General features: G+C 45.7%; 1 protein-coding gene across 1 annotated transcript in view; it reads right to left on the reverse strand.

The window, feature by feature from the left end:
• Positions 1-17,942, reverse strand: part of MEGF8 (multiple EGF like domains 8) — a 136,747-nt gene that overhangs the window by 90,586 nt on the left and 28,219 nt on the right. The window contains exons 5-12 of the mRNA XM_077456617.1: positions 16,992-17,172; positions 14,643-14,731; positions 8,107-8,320; positions 6,193-6,373; positions 3,607-3,755; positions 1,909-2,028; positions 1,634-1,794; positions 1,413-1,520 (exon numbers count right to left, since the gene is read on the reverse strand). Coding sequence (XP_077312743.1) covers positions 1,413-1,520; positions 1,634-1,794; positions 1,909-2,028; positions 3,607-3,755; positions 6,193-6,373; positions 8,107-8,320; positions 14,643-14,731; positions 16,992-17,172 — 1,203 coding nt within the window. The remainder of the gene's footprint in view (positions 1-1,412; positions 1,521-1,633; positions 1,795-1,908; positions 2,029-3,606; positions 3,756-6,192; positions 6,374-8,106; positions 8,321-14,642; positions 14,732-16,991; positions 17,173-17,942) is intronic.

The raw sequence follows: 17,942 nt of genomic DNA on the forward strand, positions 1-17,942 counted from the left end.
TGACATCAACATTGGTGTGAATAGAGCACATAACACGCACATCGAAAACTGGTGTCAACATGCATAAAAACTGATGTAAACTGATGTCTCTGCAAGTGAAATATGCGCAGTTCTCCCATCAGTTTTCACACACTTATGGCGTGAACGAGCCCTTAAAGTGGAAATAAACCCTCCTATCATTTTCAGCCAAGGAAGCTGCCATCTTGGCCTCTATTTAATCTTCAGCTGCCATGATACTGCACAAGTGATCAGTTATGACACCAGCCATTGGATGGTTTGACAGTTTGGTTGAGAGCACAATCCATGTGACAGTTAGGCTGCTTTCACACTGGGGCGGTATTCAGGCGTTACAGCGCTAAAAATAGCGCCTGCGTAGCACCTGAAAAAAACCGACCCCTTTAACTCCAGTGTGAAAGCCGGAGGGCTTTCACACTGGGGCGGTGCGCTAGCAGGACAGCGAAAAAAGTCCTGCTAGCCGCATCTTTGCAGCGGTGAAGGAGCGGTGTATTCACCGCTCCTAAACCGCTCCTACCCATTGAAATCAATGGGACACCGCGGCAATACCGCCGGCAAAGCGCCGCTGCAGCAGCGCTTTGCGGGCGGGTTTAACCCTTTTTCAGCCGCTAGCGGGGGTTAAAACCACCCCGCTAGCGCCCGCAGACCGCCGCTAAAACGACGGTAAAGCGCCGCTAAAAATAGCGGCACTTTACCGCCGACACCGCTCCCGCCACAGTGTGAAAGCAGTCTTACATTCCCAGCATGTGCCAGAAATTTACCTGTAGGTCCAAGAAATATCTCCTAAACCGTATAGGTTTAGGAGATATTTACAAAAAGAGAGGCACCACTGTCTACCGCGCAGGCGTACTATCGCCGGTAGCAGCATGCCGCTGCTAACGGCGATATGCCCTTAGTGGCGGCTCCCGTGCGCATGCGCGGGAGTGACGTCATCGCTGCTCCAGTGCTGTGAGTGGCCGGAGCAGCGATACCCGGAAGAAGATGGACGCTCCGGACTACAGGGGACAGCAGTGACATCTCTGGCTCCTGTGTCAGGTAAGTGACACATAATGGACTACTATGCGATGCATAGTAGCCCATTATGCTTTACCTTTGCAGGGAAACAAAGAAGAAGTAAACCCATCAGGGTTTACTTCCTCTTTAACCGTTTTTTGAAACTGGGTTTACTTTCGCTTTAATAGATCCAACATTTCTGAGCTACCCAACTTCTTTTTTTATTTAACTTAATAAATATGTATTGAAAGTAATCCATTGGTCCAAAACAAAAATTCCAGAAGATCATACAACTAGCCTCATATATATTATGCCACCGCTAGAATTCACAGCATGGCATTAGGTGACCAAATAATAACAAAACAGGTGAAAGACCATAAGGAAGAAAAAAACTGGTATCATACAATTTTGTTAGGCTGAGGGGTCTGGCAGCTCGTCTGACACCAGGTGCATTCTGGATCCTTGGAACAAATGGTCTCATCCGTGTACATGGAGCAGTAGTCTAGGTGATACTGTAAAATCCAAAAAAATGGTTATTTATGCACACACACACATATTTATATAACAATATATGGTATATCATAATGTCCAAGCTCCGTGTCCCTTACACCGATTTCATACTCACATCTTGCACTGGCGGCTGGTACACAGACCCTGGCACAGGCACTTTGTAGGCAAGCAGATCTCCACGAGGAGTACCGCTGTATCCTCCTGCCACCAAAAGTACTCCACCTTTCATCAGAGCCGCGACATGAGAGTACCGCCCACTGCCCAAACTCTGATGGCCTGCATTTTAAAACAGAATATTAATACCTTCATTTTTTAAATAATCATTCACTCTCACAACCTAGACTCAGAACACTTCCAAGATCCAGGAACTCACGTTTGCTTCCATCTTACCCTGATTAGGTGGCGGTCTCAGAATATCACTGGGCACCCACTGGTGACAGCCGAGATGGTAAAAGAAAATTTCCTCATCATAACACTTCTCCTCCTGGTAGTGAATGTGCAGATTTCCACCTGTATTTACCAAGAATGTAAAGTCAGTAATCTGTACAATGACAACAAACAGCTACAGTGAGTACCGGAAGACCTTGTGCATAAAAAAAGCAGTGGCAGCTGTGAATGAATGAAGTTTTATTTGAAAACATAACAATATTCTCATCATGTCACAGCTCGCAGGATGAACCCACAATTGGGTGCCATACTCTTATTTGCAGTTGCATGCCCAGGACAGAACATAAAGGAAAATCTCCCCAGTGGGACACAGGCAATAAAAAAAATAACCTTATAAGGTTTTTTAGCCCTTATCTACTCTATTAAAACCACTCTGATGAGGTCTGCAAGCTCCCTTGCCGACGCTGAAACTTTCACCTGGTTTTCCGCTGAGTTTAGCATTCATATGCCGCGTACACACGGTCGGAGAATCCGTCGGAAGGCGTCTTATCGGACCGTGTCGTCAGATAATCCGACCGTCCGAATCTCCGTCGGACCCAATTTTCCAACATGTTGGAAATATTTCCCGTCCAACTGGGCCGGTCGGATGTAATCCGATCATGTGTAGAGAATTTTGATTGGACCAAGTGCCACGCATGCTCAGATCAAATTCCTACATCAAAGCTATTGGCTGCTAGCCTGAATCTAGTCCCATCGTAACGAAATTACGTCATCACGTTATGAAAGATCGGATTTTTCGACAACTTAGTCCGACCGTGTGTATGCAACAGTTTCGGACACAATCCGTCAGACTAAATCTGACGGACAAAATCCGACGGATTTGGTTGGCAGAATCTCAGACCGTGTGTACAGGGGCTTAGGCACCTTGATTGGCCGGCCCTGGATAAAGTAACTTTCACCGTGCATGTGAGTAACTTGACTCAGCACCCAAGAATTCCGTACACAGTTCAGTATTAATCAAAAAAAAAAAAAAACACTAGCAGGCAGATACGAAGTATTTACTGCAGAAGAGACCAATACATGTCTCTTCTGCAATATACATCTACCTGCCAGCATGTTTCAATCTAAAGCCTCATACACACGATCGGATTATTGGGCAACAAAGCATCAGACTTTTGTCCGAAGGGCTTGTGCCTGGATTTTGTCTTGCATACAAACCGCACACAATTGTCTCCCTACAAACACGAACGTAGTGACGTACTATGAGGAATTTCAGCTCTTGAGCGCCACCCTATGGGCACCTTCTGCTAATGTCGTGTTTGGTAAGCATTGATTCCGAGCATGCGTGTTTGTACTTTGGACTTTTGTGTGACGGACTTGTGTACACACGATAGGAAAATCTGACAACAGACCACTGTCCTCCGAAAATTTACAAACCTACCATCCAACATTTGTTGGGCGGAAAGTTGGCCAACAATTGTCTGATGGAGCGTGCTAACGGTCGGATTTTAGGCAAACAGTCTGTCATCACACAATTCCCGGACGAAAATCCGATTGTGTGTACGAGGCTTTAGGCTCAAGTTCCACTTTAGCGTAAGCCTGACTGGAAATAGTAAGTATTATTTAAATAATAAGAGGGACCCTACAAGGTATAGTGGCAAAGTGGGGATACCAGTCAAAGATGCACACCAAAGAACTCACCATAAATCACCATATAGTTCCCGATCACAGTGGAGCTGTGGAATGCTCTCTCGCGGGGCCCACCGCGGTTACCGTCTCGTGGCTTCAGAGTAGTCCAATAATTTAGATCCACATGGAACAAATCTGTGGTATTTACACGTATGCTGAATCTGGAAGAAAGACAGAAAGATATTAAAATCACCCATTTGAGACTAAATGGAGCTGGTCAAGACAAGCAATGGGAACTGACAATGCTGATGTTTTGAAGGGGAATATGGCTCATCTAGATGGTCTAGTGTCAGCAGTGAAAAATATTCTGTATAGTTACATTTCTTCCTAATACCTGTGTGTCTATGTGGCAAACAGGAAGTTGAGACTGTCAGCTCCTTTAAAAAAGTATTTGAATTAGAAGAAAGTAGATTTGTCAGAAGAAAAAAAAAGACTTTTAGGCCCCTTTCACACTGGGGCGTTTTTCAGGCGTTTTTCCAGCGCTTTAGCGTTAAAAAAAGCGCCTGTAAAGCGCTTGAAAGAAGCCTCATCTGCAGTCCCAATGTGAAAGCCCAAGTGCTTTAAGAGCCCTTTCACAATGTCAGCGCCCAAAAAAAACGCTCGTAAAGTGCCGCTTAAACTAGCAGCGCTTTACCAGCGTTTTTCGAGCGTTATTGGGGCGTTTTTAACCCCTGCTAGTGGCCAAATAAAGGGTTAAAAGCGCCCACAAAACGCTGCTGTCAATAGCGTTTTTCAGGCGTTTTTCAGGCGTTTTACAAGCGCTTCCCATTGATTTCAATGGGAAGGGGCGCTTTAGGAGCGTTGTATTCACCGCTCCAAAAGCGCTGCAAAGAAACTGCTTGCGGGACTTTTTTTGACGCTCTGCCAGCGCAGCGCCTCAGTGTGAAAGCACTCGGGCTTTTACACTGGGATTGCAGTTGCAGCTTCTTTCAGGCGCTTTTTTTAACGCTAAAGCACCTGAAAAACGCCCCAGTGTGAAAGGAATCTCGGTGTGAAAGCACTCAGGCTTTTACATTGGGATTGCAGTTGCGGCTTCTTTCAGGCGCTTTTTTTAACGCTAAAGCACATGAAAAATGCCTGAAAAACGCCCCAGTGTGAAAGGGGTCTTATAAAGCAAATCTTTTCTCCCTCAACTCAATTAAAAATGTTGTGCAGGAGGCACCATTCCTTTTTATTGCGGAGGTAGTTATGGCATAGCCCCATGGGAGTCCTATGAAGACACAAACCTTAACGAACCCAATCATTTACCCCTGGACCCTCCATGTGACAGCCCCAGGCTCCTCTCAATCACCTACCAGGCCCTAGTAGTGTCCCAGGGAGCACAGGCACTTGCCTACATAAATGGCGACTCAAAAAATCTGTATTTTTTTTTTAAAGCGGAATTCCACCCAAAAATGTAACTTCTTCTTTTCCGGTTCCTCCCCCCCTCTGGTGTCACATCAGGGGGGAGGGGAGAGCAGATACCTGTCTAATACAGGTATTTTTCTCCCACTTCCAGACATAGATACCCAAGCCACTCGCGGGTATCTACACCACTTCCAGCACCTTCTCCACCCCCCCCCCCCCACTGTCTTCTGGAAGACACAGGTCCCAGAAGCCAGCAGGGACCAGTGGAATAGCACAGCGCGAGTCGCACATGCACAGTAGGGAACCAGGAAGCTAAGCCGCAAGACTTCACTTCCTGATTCCCTTAGACCCCTTTCACACTGGGGCGTTTTTCAGGTGCTTTAGCGTTAAAAAAAAGCGCCTGTAAAGTGATTGAAAGAAGCTGCAACTGCAATCCCAATGTAAAAGCCCGAGTGCTTTCACACCAAGATCCCTTTCACACTGGAGCGTTTTTCAGGCGTTTTAGCATTAAAAAAAAGCGCCTGAAAGAAGCTGCAACTGCAATCCCAATGTAAAAGCCCGAGTGCTTTCACACTGAGGCGCTGCGCTGGCAGGGCGTCAAAAAAAGTCCTGCAAGCAGCTTCTTTGCAGCGCTTTTGGAGCGGTGAATACAACGCTCCTAAAGCGCCCCTTCCCATTGAAATCAATGGGAAGCGCCTGTAAAACGCCTGAAAAACGCTATTGGCAGCAGCGTTTTGTTTGCGCTTTTAACCCTTTATTTGGCCACTAGCAGGGGTTAAAAGCGCCCCAATAACGCTCGAAAAACGCTGGTAAAGCGCTGCTAGTTTAAGTGGCGCTTTACGAGCGTTTTTCGGGCGCTGACATTGTGAAAGGGCTCTTAAAGCACTTGGGCTTTCACATTGGGACTGCAGATAAGGCTTCTTTCAAGCGCTTTACAGGAGCTTTTTTTAACGCTAAAGCGCCTGAAAAACGCCTGAAAAACGCCCCAGTGTGAAAGGGGTCTTACTGAAGATGGCGGCAGCAGCCCCCAACAGCCGAGGGATAGATCGGCTTAGGGTGCTGACATCGTGGGCACCCTGGACAGGTAAGTGTCCTTGGTTTAAAAGTCAGTAGCTGCAGTATTTGTAAAAAAAAAAAAAAAAAACTCTGCTTTAAGTTTTGTTTTTTTCAGAAACTCCATGAGCACATTGAAGAGCTAAAGGAAGGATCTGACAGCTTATGAAGCTTGGGGGAGGAAAGTGTTCCACTTACCTTGCAGTGGATGGTCGGTGACCACCATAAACCACCAAAGTTCGGGAAGTAGAATGGAACACCATGGAATGACCAGCAGCAGCCGGTGGCTTCCCTCCAGCTGGATGGACCTGCTCCCAATCATAGGAAATGAGATTGAAACGGTACATCTCTGAAGAAAAGATATCTCGAGTTGTACGGCCTGTAAAGAGGAAAGAGAGAAAAAATACAGAACAGGAATGTAGAACTGAAACCTCCAAGTGTAAAAATGTTATACACTAAACATTTAAGATAACAGTTATTATTAAAAAAAATGGATGGTGCTGGCAAATCAAAATCGATGCCAGAAAAAGAAGGAGAAGAGTAAAATTTGGTCACTTACTGAACTAGTTAAAAGCTGAACTCCCGTAATTCAGACACTTTCTACACTTTTATAAGGTTTTGGAATACTGGGGTTTAAGTCCAATGAAGTGCATCCTCCCTCATGTACCTCTCTCTAATTTACCATACTTATAGCTTATAAGTATTATGGCTATACTTCTGGTGCTCTGACACTCAACCTTCTGGTCTCAGCTCTTGCAGCTGCAAGGTCTTATGCAGCCACTTTGCCCGCCTCCTCCTCCCTCCTGCCCAATCACAGAGAGTTTTGTATTATGTGAAGACATTCACAAAATACAAAGCCTTCTGTGAATGTGTAGGAAAGGGGAGGGACAGGAGGTTCTGCTGCTGTAGGTGAAGGCAGTGTCCCTCCTGTCAGAATGCCAGCAGTATAGCAATAGCTATACCCTCCCACTCAGTAAAACTGGCAGTTTTAAATTAAAGAGGTAAGTCCACAAGGTGGCATGCACCTCTTTGAAAGTAACCCTTAGTAAGCTAGCAGATTTTAGAAGGTGGCTGAATTCCTGAAATTCACCTTTAACCTTTTTTTACTCCCAAGGACATGTCTAAGCCCTTGTACACACGGTCGGACTTTTCGACAACAAAATCCGTCGGATTTTGTCCGAAACTGGTGTTGCATACACACGGTCGGACAAAGTTGTCGGAAAATCCGATTGTTCAGAACGTGATGACGTAATTTAGTTAGGACGGGACTACGTTCAGGCTAGTAGCCAATAGCTTTGGTCTAGGAATTTGATCTGAGCATGCGTGGCACTTTGTCCGATCGGAATTCTCTACACATGATCGGACAAAGTCCGATCGGATCATGTTGTCGGAAAGTTTTATAGCCCAGCTCTAAAACTTTGTCGGTCGGATACTCCGACGGAAACAGTCCGATGGAGCCCACACACTGTCGGATTATCCGACAACACGGTCCGATCGGACATTTTCCATCGGAATGTCCGACCGTGTGTACAAGGGCTAACACACCATGGAGATCAACAGGTAAAACAAACTCACGTCTCATAGTAAAGAAAAAAAAATCCTTTATCTCCTCAAAGCGAGCTAAATCCCACTTAGTTTGTGTTTCCCACACTCACCCTCCCAGACACTGCAGCTCAAAGTGCAAGGATTTCAACAGTAGAGGCTTTTCCGTCAATCCAGATATTCAAAAAGCGATGCAGAGAAACCCATTGAAAATAAAGCCAAATGGGGCACTTTTGACACATGAGAAGTAATGTAGCAACCCAGCATGTCTCCTTGCCGTCACTGCTGCTCACTCCTTCTGCTGGGTAACTGTTCTCATCTCCGCCCCTCTCGGTCATTTTCTGAAGCAGCCTGTAGTAGGTGGGCCCTGCTGGGTCCCTCCTACAGCTCTGCTTTCTGTGATGACATTGCTACTTTTACAAGGTAATAACAAGCTTTGCAAGGGTATTTACAAAGTGTATTTATATCCTATGTGGTTATTAGGGGGATACACAAACGAAAGTGTGCAACTAGAAATGTTTTTTTTTTTTCCCCAAAGCAAGAAGAGAGCTCAGAATGTCAGATTCTTACCCCCGAACACATACAACCAGTTATCTACAGTTGCCGCAGCGTGGTTAGCTAGAGGTGGGGGCTTTATTTCGCTGTAGCGGGTCAGGTTCGTCCACCGCTCTTCCAAAGGCAGAAACACCCAGGTGTCATCGGTCAGCTTTCCTCCCGGTAACTCCCCACCAAACAGAATCAGTGTACCATTCCACTCCACCACCACGTGGGAATGCCGAGCAGACTGAAGGAGACATCAATGTACAAATCAGCGACACAAATTTTAGTAACCACTGCCACTATAAAACTGTATAGCTACTTAAAGTGATAGTAAAGCTTCGCTTTTTTTTTTTTTTTTTTTTTTAAACAAACATTATTAGTATTATTATACAGGATTCATATAGCGCCAACAGTTTTCGCAGCACTTTACAATGTAGAGGGGGGACAATACAGTTCAATACAGGAGGCCCTGCTTGTGGAGCTTACAATCAAAAGGGATTGGGGGGGGGGGGGGTTGGTACAAAAGGTACCGTAATAGCTGTGGGGGGGGGATGATCTGATGTGGGTGGCTCGGGTACAGTTCTTAGGTGGGTGTGGGATAGGCTTCCCTGATTAAAGAGGAGGGCCGGTTTAAAAAAACAAAAAAAACAATTAAAAGTCAGCAGCTGCAAACACTGTAGCTGCTGACTTAAAGCGGGGTTCCACCTTAAAGTGGAACCTCCGCTGATCGGAACCCTCCCCCCCTCCGGTGTCACAATTGGCACCTTTCAGGGGGGAGGGGGGTGGAGATACCTGTCAAAGACAGGTATTTACACCCACTTCCGGGCATAGACTCCCGTGGGAGTCTACGCCATTTCCTGTCCCTGCGCGCTGTCTGCTGGGACACACACGGGTCTCAGAGACAGCGCAGAGATTTCCTATTGCGTGGCGCGGCTCGCGCATGCGCAGTAGGGAACCGGAAAGTGAAGCCGATTCGCTTCACTTCCTGATTCCCTCACCTAGAATGGTGGCGGCAGCAGCCAAGAGCCGAGCGATCGATCGACCTCGGCTGCCGGCATCGCTGGACCCCGGGACAGGTGAGTGTCCATTTATTAAAAGTCAGCAGCTGTAGTATTTATAGCTGCTGGCTTTTAATATATTTTTTGGGTGGAATCCCTCTTTAATAAGCACACTTACCTGTCCAGGGCGCCCCGCAATGTCGGCCGCCCGAGGCCGACCCGTCCCCTTGGCTCTCGGGTCCCGGCGCCGCCATTCTATCTAAGGGAAACAGGCAGTGGAGCCTTGCGGCTTCACTGCCCGTTTCCTACTGCGCATGCGCGAGTCGCGCAGCGCTTTGTGACTGGGGCGCGCTGTGTTCTGGAACACACAGTTCCCAGAACACAGCGCGACCCTTTACCCAGAAGACGCCGCACGGAGGAGAGAAGAAAGAAGATCTCCGCGGAGGAGGAAGAGGCAGATTAGGATGATGTGCCTAGCAACAGTCATTTCTGGTAAATTAAAAAAATAATTTTTTTTCATTTTTTTTTCTGATTTTTTTTCTAATTTTTAATGTATTTTTTTTTTTTTTCAGGGTGGCCCTCCACTTTAAATGAGTTTTTAGGGATCTCCTAAAGCCGGACAGTGTAGGGGCTGGGAGTTCCAGAGGATGGTCATTGGAGGAGCGGAGAGGACGACTTGGGGCGATATTGAGGTTGAGGATGAGGTTGATGATGTAGCTGGGGGCGATGCTGTGGTTAGCATTTTGAATTTTATACAGTGGGGTAGTGGAAACCAGTGAAGGGACTGGCAGAAAGGAGTAGCAGTCATGGATCGGTTCCACATACGCTTATTCGTTGCAATGTGAAATGATATACCGTATTTTGCTCCATAAGACGCACTCCCCCCCCCACCCCAATAAATGGGGGAAAATATCTCTGCATCTTATGGAGCGAATACCGACCAGGTTTTGCTGATTTTGTATGTTTGTCCACTGAAAAAAAAATGACCAGTCTGTAATCTTAATGGTAGGTTTATTTTAACAGCGAGAGACAGAATAACTAAAATATCCATAAAAATGTATTTAACCACTTGCCGACCAGCGCACGACGATGTACGTCGACAGAATGGCACGGACAGGCAAATGGGCGTACATGTACGTCCCTTTAAATTTGCCGCCCTGCCATCGGGAGCGCGCCGCCGGCGGCGCGCTCCCGCGCTGGTCGGGACCCCGTGAGTCCGGTCGCTGGACCCGCGGACTCGATCGCCGCGGGCATCCCCACGATCGTCTCACGGAGCGGCCGAATGGAGAAGTGCCGTTGTAAACAACATTTCTCCATTCTGCCTAGCAACTAGTGACGCTGATCTCTGCTCCATGTGATTGGAGCAGAGATCAGTGTTCACTAAATGAAAGCCCAACCCCCCCACAGTTAGTAACACATCCCTAGGAACACTTAACCCCTACACTGCCACCCACTGGTTAACCCCTTCACTGCCAGTGTCATTTACACAGGAATCACTGCATTTATATAGCAGTGATTAATGTATAAATGACAATGGTCCCAAAAATGTGTCAAAAATGTCCGATGTGTCCCCCACAATGTCGCAGTCACAATAAAAATCGCTGATCGCCGCCATTACTAGTAAAAAAAAAAATAATAAAAAATTATTAATAAAAATGCTATAAAACTATCCCTATTTTGTAAACGCTATAACTTTTGCGCAAACCAATCAATAATCGCTTATTGCGATTTTTTTTACCAAAAATATGTAGAAGAATACGTATCGGCCTAAACTGAGGGGAAAAAATGTTTTTTTATATATTTTTGGGGGATATTTATTATAACAAAAAGTAAAAAATAATGCGTTTTTTTCAAAATTGTCGCTCTATTTTTGTTTATAGCACAAAAAATAAAAACCGCAGGGGTGATCAAATACCACCAAAATAAAGCTCTATTTGTGGGAAAAAAAGGACGTCAATTTTGTTTGGGAGCCACGTCGCACGACCGCGCAATTGTCAGTTAAAGCGACGCAGTGCCGAATCGCAAAAAGTGGTCTGGTCTTTGACCAGCAAAATGGTCCGGTCTGAAAGTGGTTAAAAAAAGTTATAAATTGATTTAAATTTTAATGAGTGAAATAAGTATTTGACCCCTTCACAAAACCTGACTCAGTACTTGGTGACAAAACCCTTGTTGGCAATCAGGGCTCAGACGTTTCTTGTAGTTGGCCTCCAGGTTTGCACACATCTCAGGAGGGATTTTGTCCCACTCCTCTTTGCAGATCCTCCAAGTCATTAAGGTTTCGTGGGCTGACATTCGGTAGCTGGAACCCTCAGCTCCCTCCACATATCTTGTATGGGATTAAGGTCTGAACACTGGCTAGGCCATTCCAGGACCTTAACCACTTTCAGCCCCGGACCATTTTGCTGGCCAAAGACCAGACCACTTTTTGCGATTCGGCACTGCCCCGCTTTAACTGACAATTGCGCAGTCATGCGATGTGGCTCCCAAACAAAATTGACGTCCTTTTTTTTCCCCCCACAAATAGAGCTTTCTTTTGGTGGTATTTGATCACCCCTGCGGTTTTTATTTTTTGTGCTATAAACAAAAATAGAGCAATTTTGAAAAAAAAAAAACGCATTATTTTTTACTTTTTGTTATAATAAATATCCCCCAAAAACATATAAAAAAAATGTTTTTTCCCTCAGTTTAGGCCGATACGTATTCCTCTACATATTTTTGGTAAAAAAAAAAATCGCGGGACCCGCGACCGGATTCACGGGGGTCCCGACCAGGACGCGAGCGTGACGCCAGCGGCGTGCTCGCGATGGCAGGGAGGCAAATTTAAAGGGACGTATAGGTACGCCCATTTGCCTGCCCGTGCCATTCTGCAGACGTACATAGGCGTGCGCTGGTCGGGAACCGGTTATTGTGCTTCTTCTTGAGCCACTCCTTTGTTGGCCGTGTGTTTTGGGTCATTGTCATGCTTGAATACTCATCCACGGCCCATTTTCAATGCCCTGGTTGAGAGAAGAAGGTTCTCACCCATGTTTGATGGTGGGGATGGTGTTCTTGGGGTCATAGACAGCATTCCTCCTCCTCTTAACACGGCAGGTCCAAAAGAACTCGATTTTGGTCTCATCTGACCACAACACTTTCACCCAGTTCTCCTCTGAATCATTCAGATGTTCATTAGCAAACTTCAGACAGACCTGTACATGTGCTTTCTTGAGCAGGGGGACCTTGCGAGCGCTGTGGGATTTCAGTCTTTCAAGGCGTAGTGTGTTACCAATTGTTTTCTTGGTGACTTATGGTCCTAGTTGCCTTGAGATCACTGACAAGATTCTCCTGTGTAGTTCTGGGCCGATTCCTCACCGTTCTCATGATCATTGAAACTCCACAAGGTGAGATCTTGCCTGGAGCCCCAGACCGAGGGAGATGGACAGTTATTTTGTGTGTCTTCCATTTGAGAATAAATCTCACCAACTGTTGTCACCCTCTCACCAAGCTGCTCGGTGATGGTCTTTTAGCCCATTCCGGCCTTGTGTAGGTCTACAATCTTATCCCTGACATGCTTGGACAACTCTTTGGTCTTGGCCATGGTAAAAAGATTGGAATCTGATAGCTTGGTTGCTTTTGTGGACAGGTGTCTTTTATACAGGTAACAAGCTGAGATTAGGAGCACTCCTTTTAAGAGAGTGTTCCTAATCTCAGCTTGTTACCTGCAAAGAAAACACCTGGGAGACAGAAATCTTGCTGACTGATAGGGGATCGAATAGTTAATCAATTTATAACTTTTTTGAAATGCGTTTTTCTGGATATTTTTGTTGTTTTTCACTATTTCACTATTTTTGTCTCTCACTGTTAAAGTAAATCTACCATTAAAATTATAGACTGATAATTTGTCAGTGGGAAAATGTACAAAATCAGCAGGGGATCAAATACTTTTTTTTCTCATTATACTTACCTGCTCTGTGTAATGGTTTTGCACACAGCAGCCCCAATCACCTCTTCTCTTCGTCCCCCACCAGCACTCCTAGCTCCCCCCCCCCCCGCACTGAGTGCCCACATAGCAAGCCGCTTGTTAAGGGGGCACCCGGGCGTGCTCGCTCCCAAGCGTAACTTTAAGTGATAGTAAAGATTCCCTTTTTTTTTTAAAATAACAAACATGTCACACTTAACTGCTCTGTGTAATGGTTTTGCACAGAGCAGCCCTGATCCACCTCTTCTCGGGTCCTACACCGGCCCTCTTGAGTCCTCCCAACTAGTGCTACCATAGCAAGGCGCTTGTTACGGGGGCACTCGTGCATGCTTGCTCCCGATCTCCACACAGAGCTTGCCCCCCTCATCACTGGCTGTGATTGGCAGCAGTGGGAGCCAATGACTTCCACTGCTGCATCTGAGCCAAGGAGGAGGGAGAGAGCTGAGAGAGCCTCGGATCTCGTGCACATCATTGGATCGAGATCGGGCTCAGGTATGTATTTAGGAGGGGCTGCAGGGAAGTGAAGGCTGCATGCTGAAGGTTTTTTTTTTACCTTACTGCATAGAATGCAGTGAGAACAAAAACCTTCTGCCTTTACAACCACTTTAAGCCCTTGTACACACGGTCGGAGATTCCGACAACCAAATCTGTCGGATTTTGTCCGACGGATCTTGTCCGAAACTGTTGCATACACACGGTCGGACAAAGTTGTCGGAAAATCCGATCTTTCAGAACGTGATGGCGTAATTTTGTTACGATGGGACTACGTTCAGGCTAGTAGCCAATAGCTTTGATGTAGGAATTTGATCTAAGCATGCGTGCCACTTTGTCCGTCGGAGTAGGCTACACATGATCGGAGTATGTCCGATAGGAGCAGTTTGTCGGAAAATATTTCCAGCAAGTTGGAAAATTTGGTCCGACAGATATCCCGATGGAAACAGTCCGATGCAGACCACACACAGTCGGAATATCTGACAAAACGGTCCGATAGGACACATTCCGATGGAATCTCCGACCGTGTGTACAAGGGCTAAAGCTGAATTTGTCAAGCAGCTCAATATAGAACTGAAATACATACAAGTGAGCTCTTAACTTGTCAAAATACTTTACATTCATTCAGTCTTGTGACATCCCTGCCAGTCTACATAGCCAGCTTGGCAAAAGCACTATACACTGCTGGAGCTCTATATCTTGCAGTATCATTTGTGTGTTCTTTGACAATGAAGAGGTCTCAGCATGCTGATATGGCCCTCTCCCCACTTTTCTTCCCTCCTCAAAAGCGAACTCCTGATGCCTGAAATCATTTGAGCAAACATAACTGGCTCAACAGTGCTGGCCCTTCCTCTTGCCCTCTGCTTCCTCTTGCCTTTTTGGGCACAGTACCCACAATTTAGGTCCGTAAATCAAGCCTTGTCTTCTTTCTATAGAGTATACATTTATATTTGTATATTAGGGAAGCCATTTTAGTTCATTACACTGACGGTCTCTGCTGTTTAACGCTGCTATTATCTTATTACAAGTATACCAGTCTTCTCAGGCTACTTGAAAAAAAAAAAAAAAATAATGATTATTTAACTGATTTTCACAAAGTGATTATATGTAAAACATACCGGGCTCGGATGGTATGTCCTTCTCTCCCAGGTGTTTGACGTGAAGTTATAAATGGCCATATCCTGAAGAGCAGAATTCAGATCCAAACCTGTGAAAAACATTTTACAATACATAAGCTATATAGCTTGCTGCCCGTATAAACTCATACTGGGGAAATATGTTGGCTGCCACTGGTGAACTCACCTTTCGAAAATTCTGGGTGCCTGGTTAGTATATTAATGCAAAGCTCAAAAAAAGTCAGTAACCCAGAACAAGTATGCAAATTAGGAGTTCCAACTTCATTTGCTGCAAGCTTATTCAAGGTCAGTGAGTGAACATTTAAATCAATGGTCTCCAAACTGTGGCCCAAAGCTTGCTTTTGACCGGCCCTTGAGGCATTTTTTCCCCCCACTGTCAGCAACAGTGGGGGACAGTACCTGCGACTGACAAAGGGGCACTAATCTTCTCACTGACACCAATGTTGCCACACTACGCCACACATAGATACCAATGATGGGACACTATTCCTCCCACTGACTCCAATGATGGGACACTACTCCTCTCATTGACACCAATGATGAGACATTATTCCTCCCACTCATATCAATGATGGGACACTATTCCTCCCACTGACACCAATGATGGGGCACTATTCCTCCCACTGACTCCAATGATGGGACACTACTCCTCTCATTGACACCAATGATGAGACATTATTCCTCCCACTCATATCAATGATGGGACACTATTCCTCCCACTGACACCAATGATGGGGCACTATTCCTCCCACTGACACCAATTATGGGGTACTATTCCTCCCACTGACACCAATGATACGGCGCCATTCCTCCCACTGACACCAATGATGGGGCACCATTCCTCCCACTGACACCAATGATGGGGCGCCATTCCTCCCACTGACACCAAAGATGGGACACTATTACTCTGCCTAATACCAATGATGGAGCACTATTCCTCCCACTGGCACCAATGACGGTGTACCAGTCCTCCCACTGACAGCAATGATGGGGCAATATTCTTCCCATTCATACCAATGATATGACACTATTCCTCCCACTCATATCAATGACGGGACTCTATTCCTCCCACTGACACCAATGATGATGGCAATATTCCTCCCACTGACACCAATGATGGTGGCAATATTCCTCCCACTGACACCAATGATGGAGCATTATTCTTCTCACTGACATCAATGATGGGGTATTATTCCACCCACTGACACCAATGACGGGACACTGACTCCCACTGGCACCAATGATGGGATGCTATTCCTCTTACTGACATCAATTATGGGGCACTATTCCTCCCACTGACACCAATGGTGGGACACTATTACTCTAATAGCAATGATGGGGCATTGTTTACTCCCAATGACACCATGGGCACTTTCTTCTCCCACCTGACCACTGTTGCATTACCACCCCCCCCCCCCCCCCCTCCAAAGTGACCCTTTGTTTAAAAAGTTTGGACACTCCTGATTTAGATCAAAGTCAGTAAGACAACTAGCATTCTCAAAAGGAGTTTGGCAATGTGATAATTTGTAGGATTCAGTAATAATTCACCTTGTATTTGATTAAAGGCATTTCTGTTCTGTTGATGGATGAGGCAGGAATACTGTACATATGAGCGATTGCAATCTAGTTGTGACCAAGGTGTGCCTGCTACAACATAGCATGGGCTAGCACGGCCAGGTAATTCTGAGGGCTTGAGGGCTATTCTGGCTGCAGCATAGCAATTAGTAAGGCCATCCATTATGGCAAGGTCTCTGGCTTACACCCAGATAAAATCGATCACCCTGACCCTGCAGGGGCCCAGCAATGCATTCCTTTAAAAATAATTAATTAAAAACAATTGAGAATTTCACAGCTATGTACCACATGGTACTCTTATTTGTCCTGACCATGTATTCCATAATATTCTTTTACCGGATATGGTTTTGCTCTTCTGCCACAGTGAATTTTGATATTACCTGCAAGCATGTTCAAATGTAAAATATTGCTTTCTATTAAATAATGAATATACAAAATATATATATATATATATTTTATCTTTAAAGTATAAAAAAAAATGTCCTTTATGTGCTGTAACTTCATATAAGTCATCTACTTCAATGCCAGCTATTTTGGCCTTATGCTCCAGGAGGGTTTATATAGTGCATGGGGCACCTTCATCTTATGTGCCAAACTAGCCGTGGTCTGTCATATTCTTTTAGATCACTTCCAGCCTCCATACAGACATCATATCAGATACAGTAACTACCAAATCCATACATTTCACACTCAACAGTTTGATCCTTATGGCCAATAAAATTAGCAACTGGATTGTCCCCACACATTCAAACTTACCTCCAAATATATAAAGAGCATTGGTTGGGGGCAGAAAGGCTCCAGCGGCAGCGGTGCGAGGGCTGAAGGCTGGATCCTGACTGCTCACATTGTACCAGGTTCCAGATCCCTGGTTATCAGTGAGGGATAGGTCACATTGTTCCCCCATGTACCCGGGAAAACAGACACAGCGTTGAGTCTCCTAAAAAAAGAGACAACTACATGTTAAAACAGTAACAAAGACAACCAATAAACAGAAAAGAGATGATAGCAAAATGACCCAGAAAGGGTGTAGAAATTGCATAAATTGTGAAGAAAAAGTAAAATTTAAAAAGAGCACTAAATCATTGATCATGCAGCCTCTGACTTCAAAGTGTTGCATGTAATTTACAATGTATATAATGCTAAAGCAAACTGTAAGTTACTGTGGATGTTGCCAGGGTATGAGGACAGAGACTACCAGCATGCTACAAGAGATGGTCAGTTACTGGCAGAATACTACAGGAGATAGTCAGTGACTGCAGACATACTAGAGGACAGTGGCGTCACTAGGGGGTGGCTATTTAGGCTATAGCCCAGAAACTGGGGCATACAGCCTCAAATCTGGGGCCCATAGCCCAGAGTCTCTTGCCGCAGGAGTCCCTGCCTAACCAGCTGGCCGTGGCCTCTCTGCAGCCGGGTGGCGGGTGGGCGGGCTGCATGAGAGCGCTAGGGAGGCAGAAGGGAGCAGAATCGAGCAGAGAAGACGTCACCTCTCTCCGTCCACCCCACATCACCGCTCTCCTGCCCTTACTCAGAAACAACTGCCTCTGCTAAATGGACCAGTGCTGCCAGCCTGCCACCAATGCAGCGACAATGCACATTTGGCGGCACTGGCTGCCATGGCAAGTAACAATCTGCAAATAGTGGCAGGTGACGTGACAAGCAATCATTCACATCTGGTGCCAGGCGACAGTGGCAAGTGATGAGGCA

This window comes from Lithobates pipiens, unplaced genomic scaffold (assembly GCF_037356315.1).
Source record: "Lithobates pipiens isolate NorthernLeopardFrog02 unplaced genomic scaffold, aLitPip1_a1.2 Scaffold_27, whole genome shotgun sequence".
Lineage (NCBI taxonomy): Eukaryota > Metazoa > Chordata > Amphibia > Anura > Ranidae > Lithobates > Lithobates pipiens.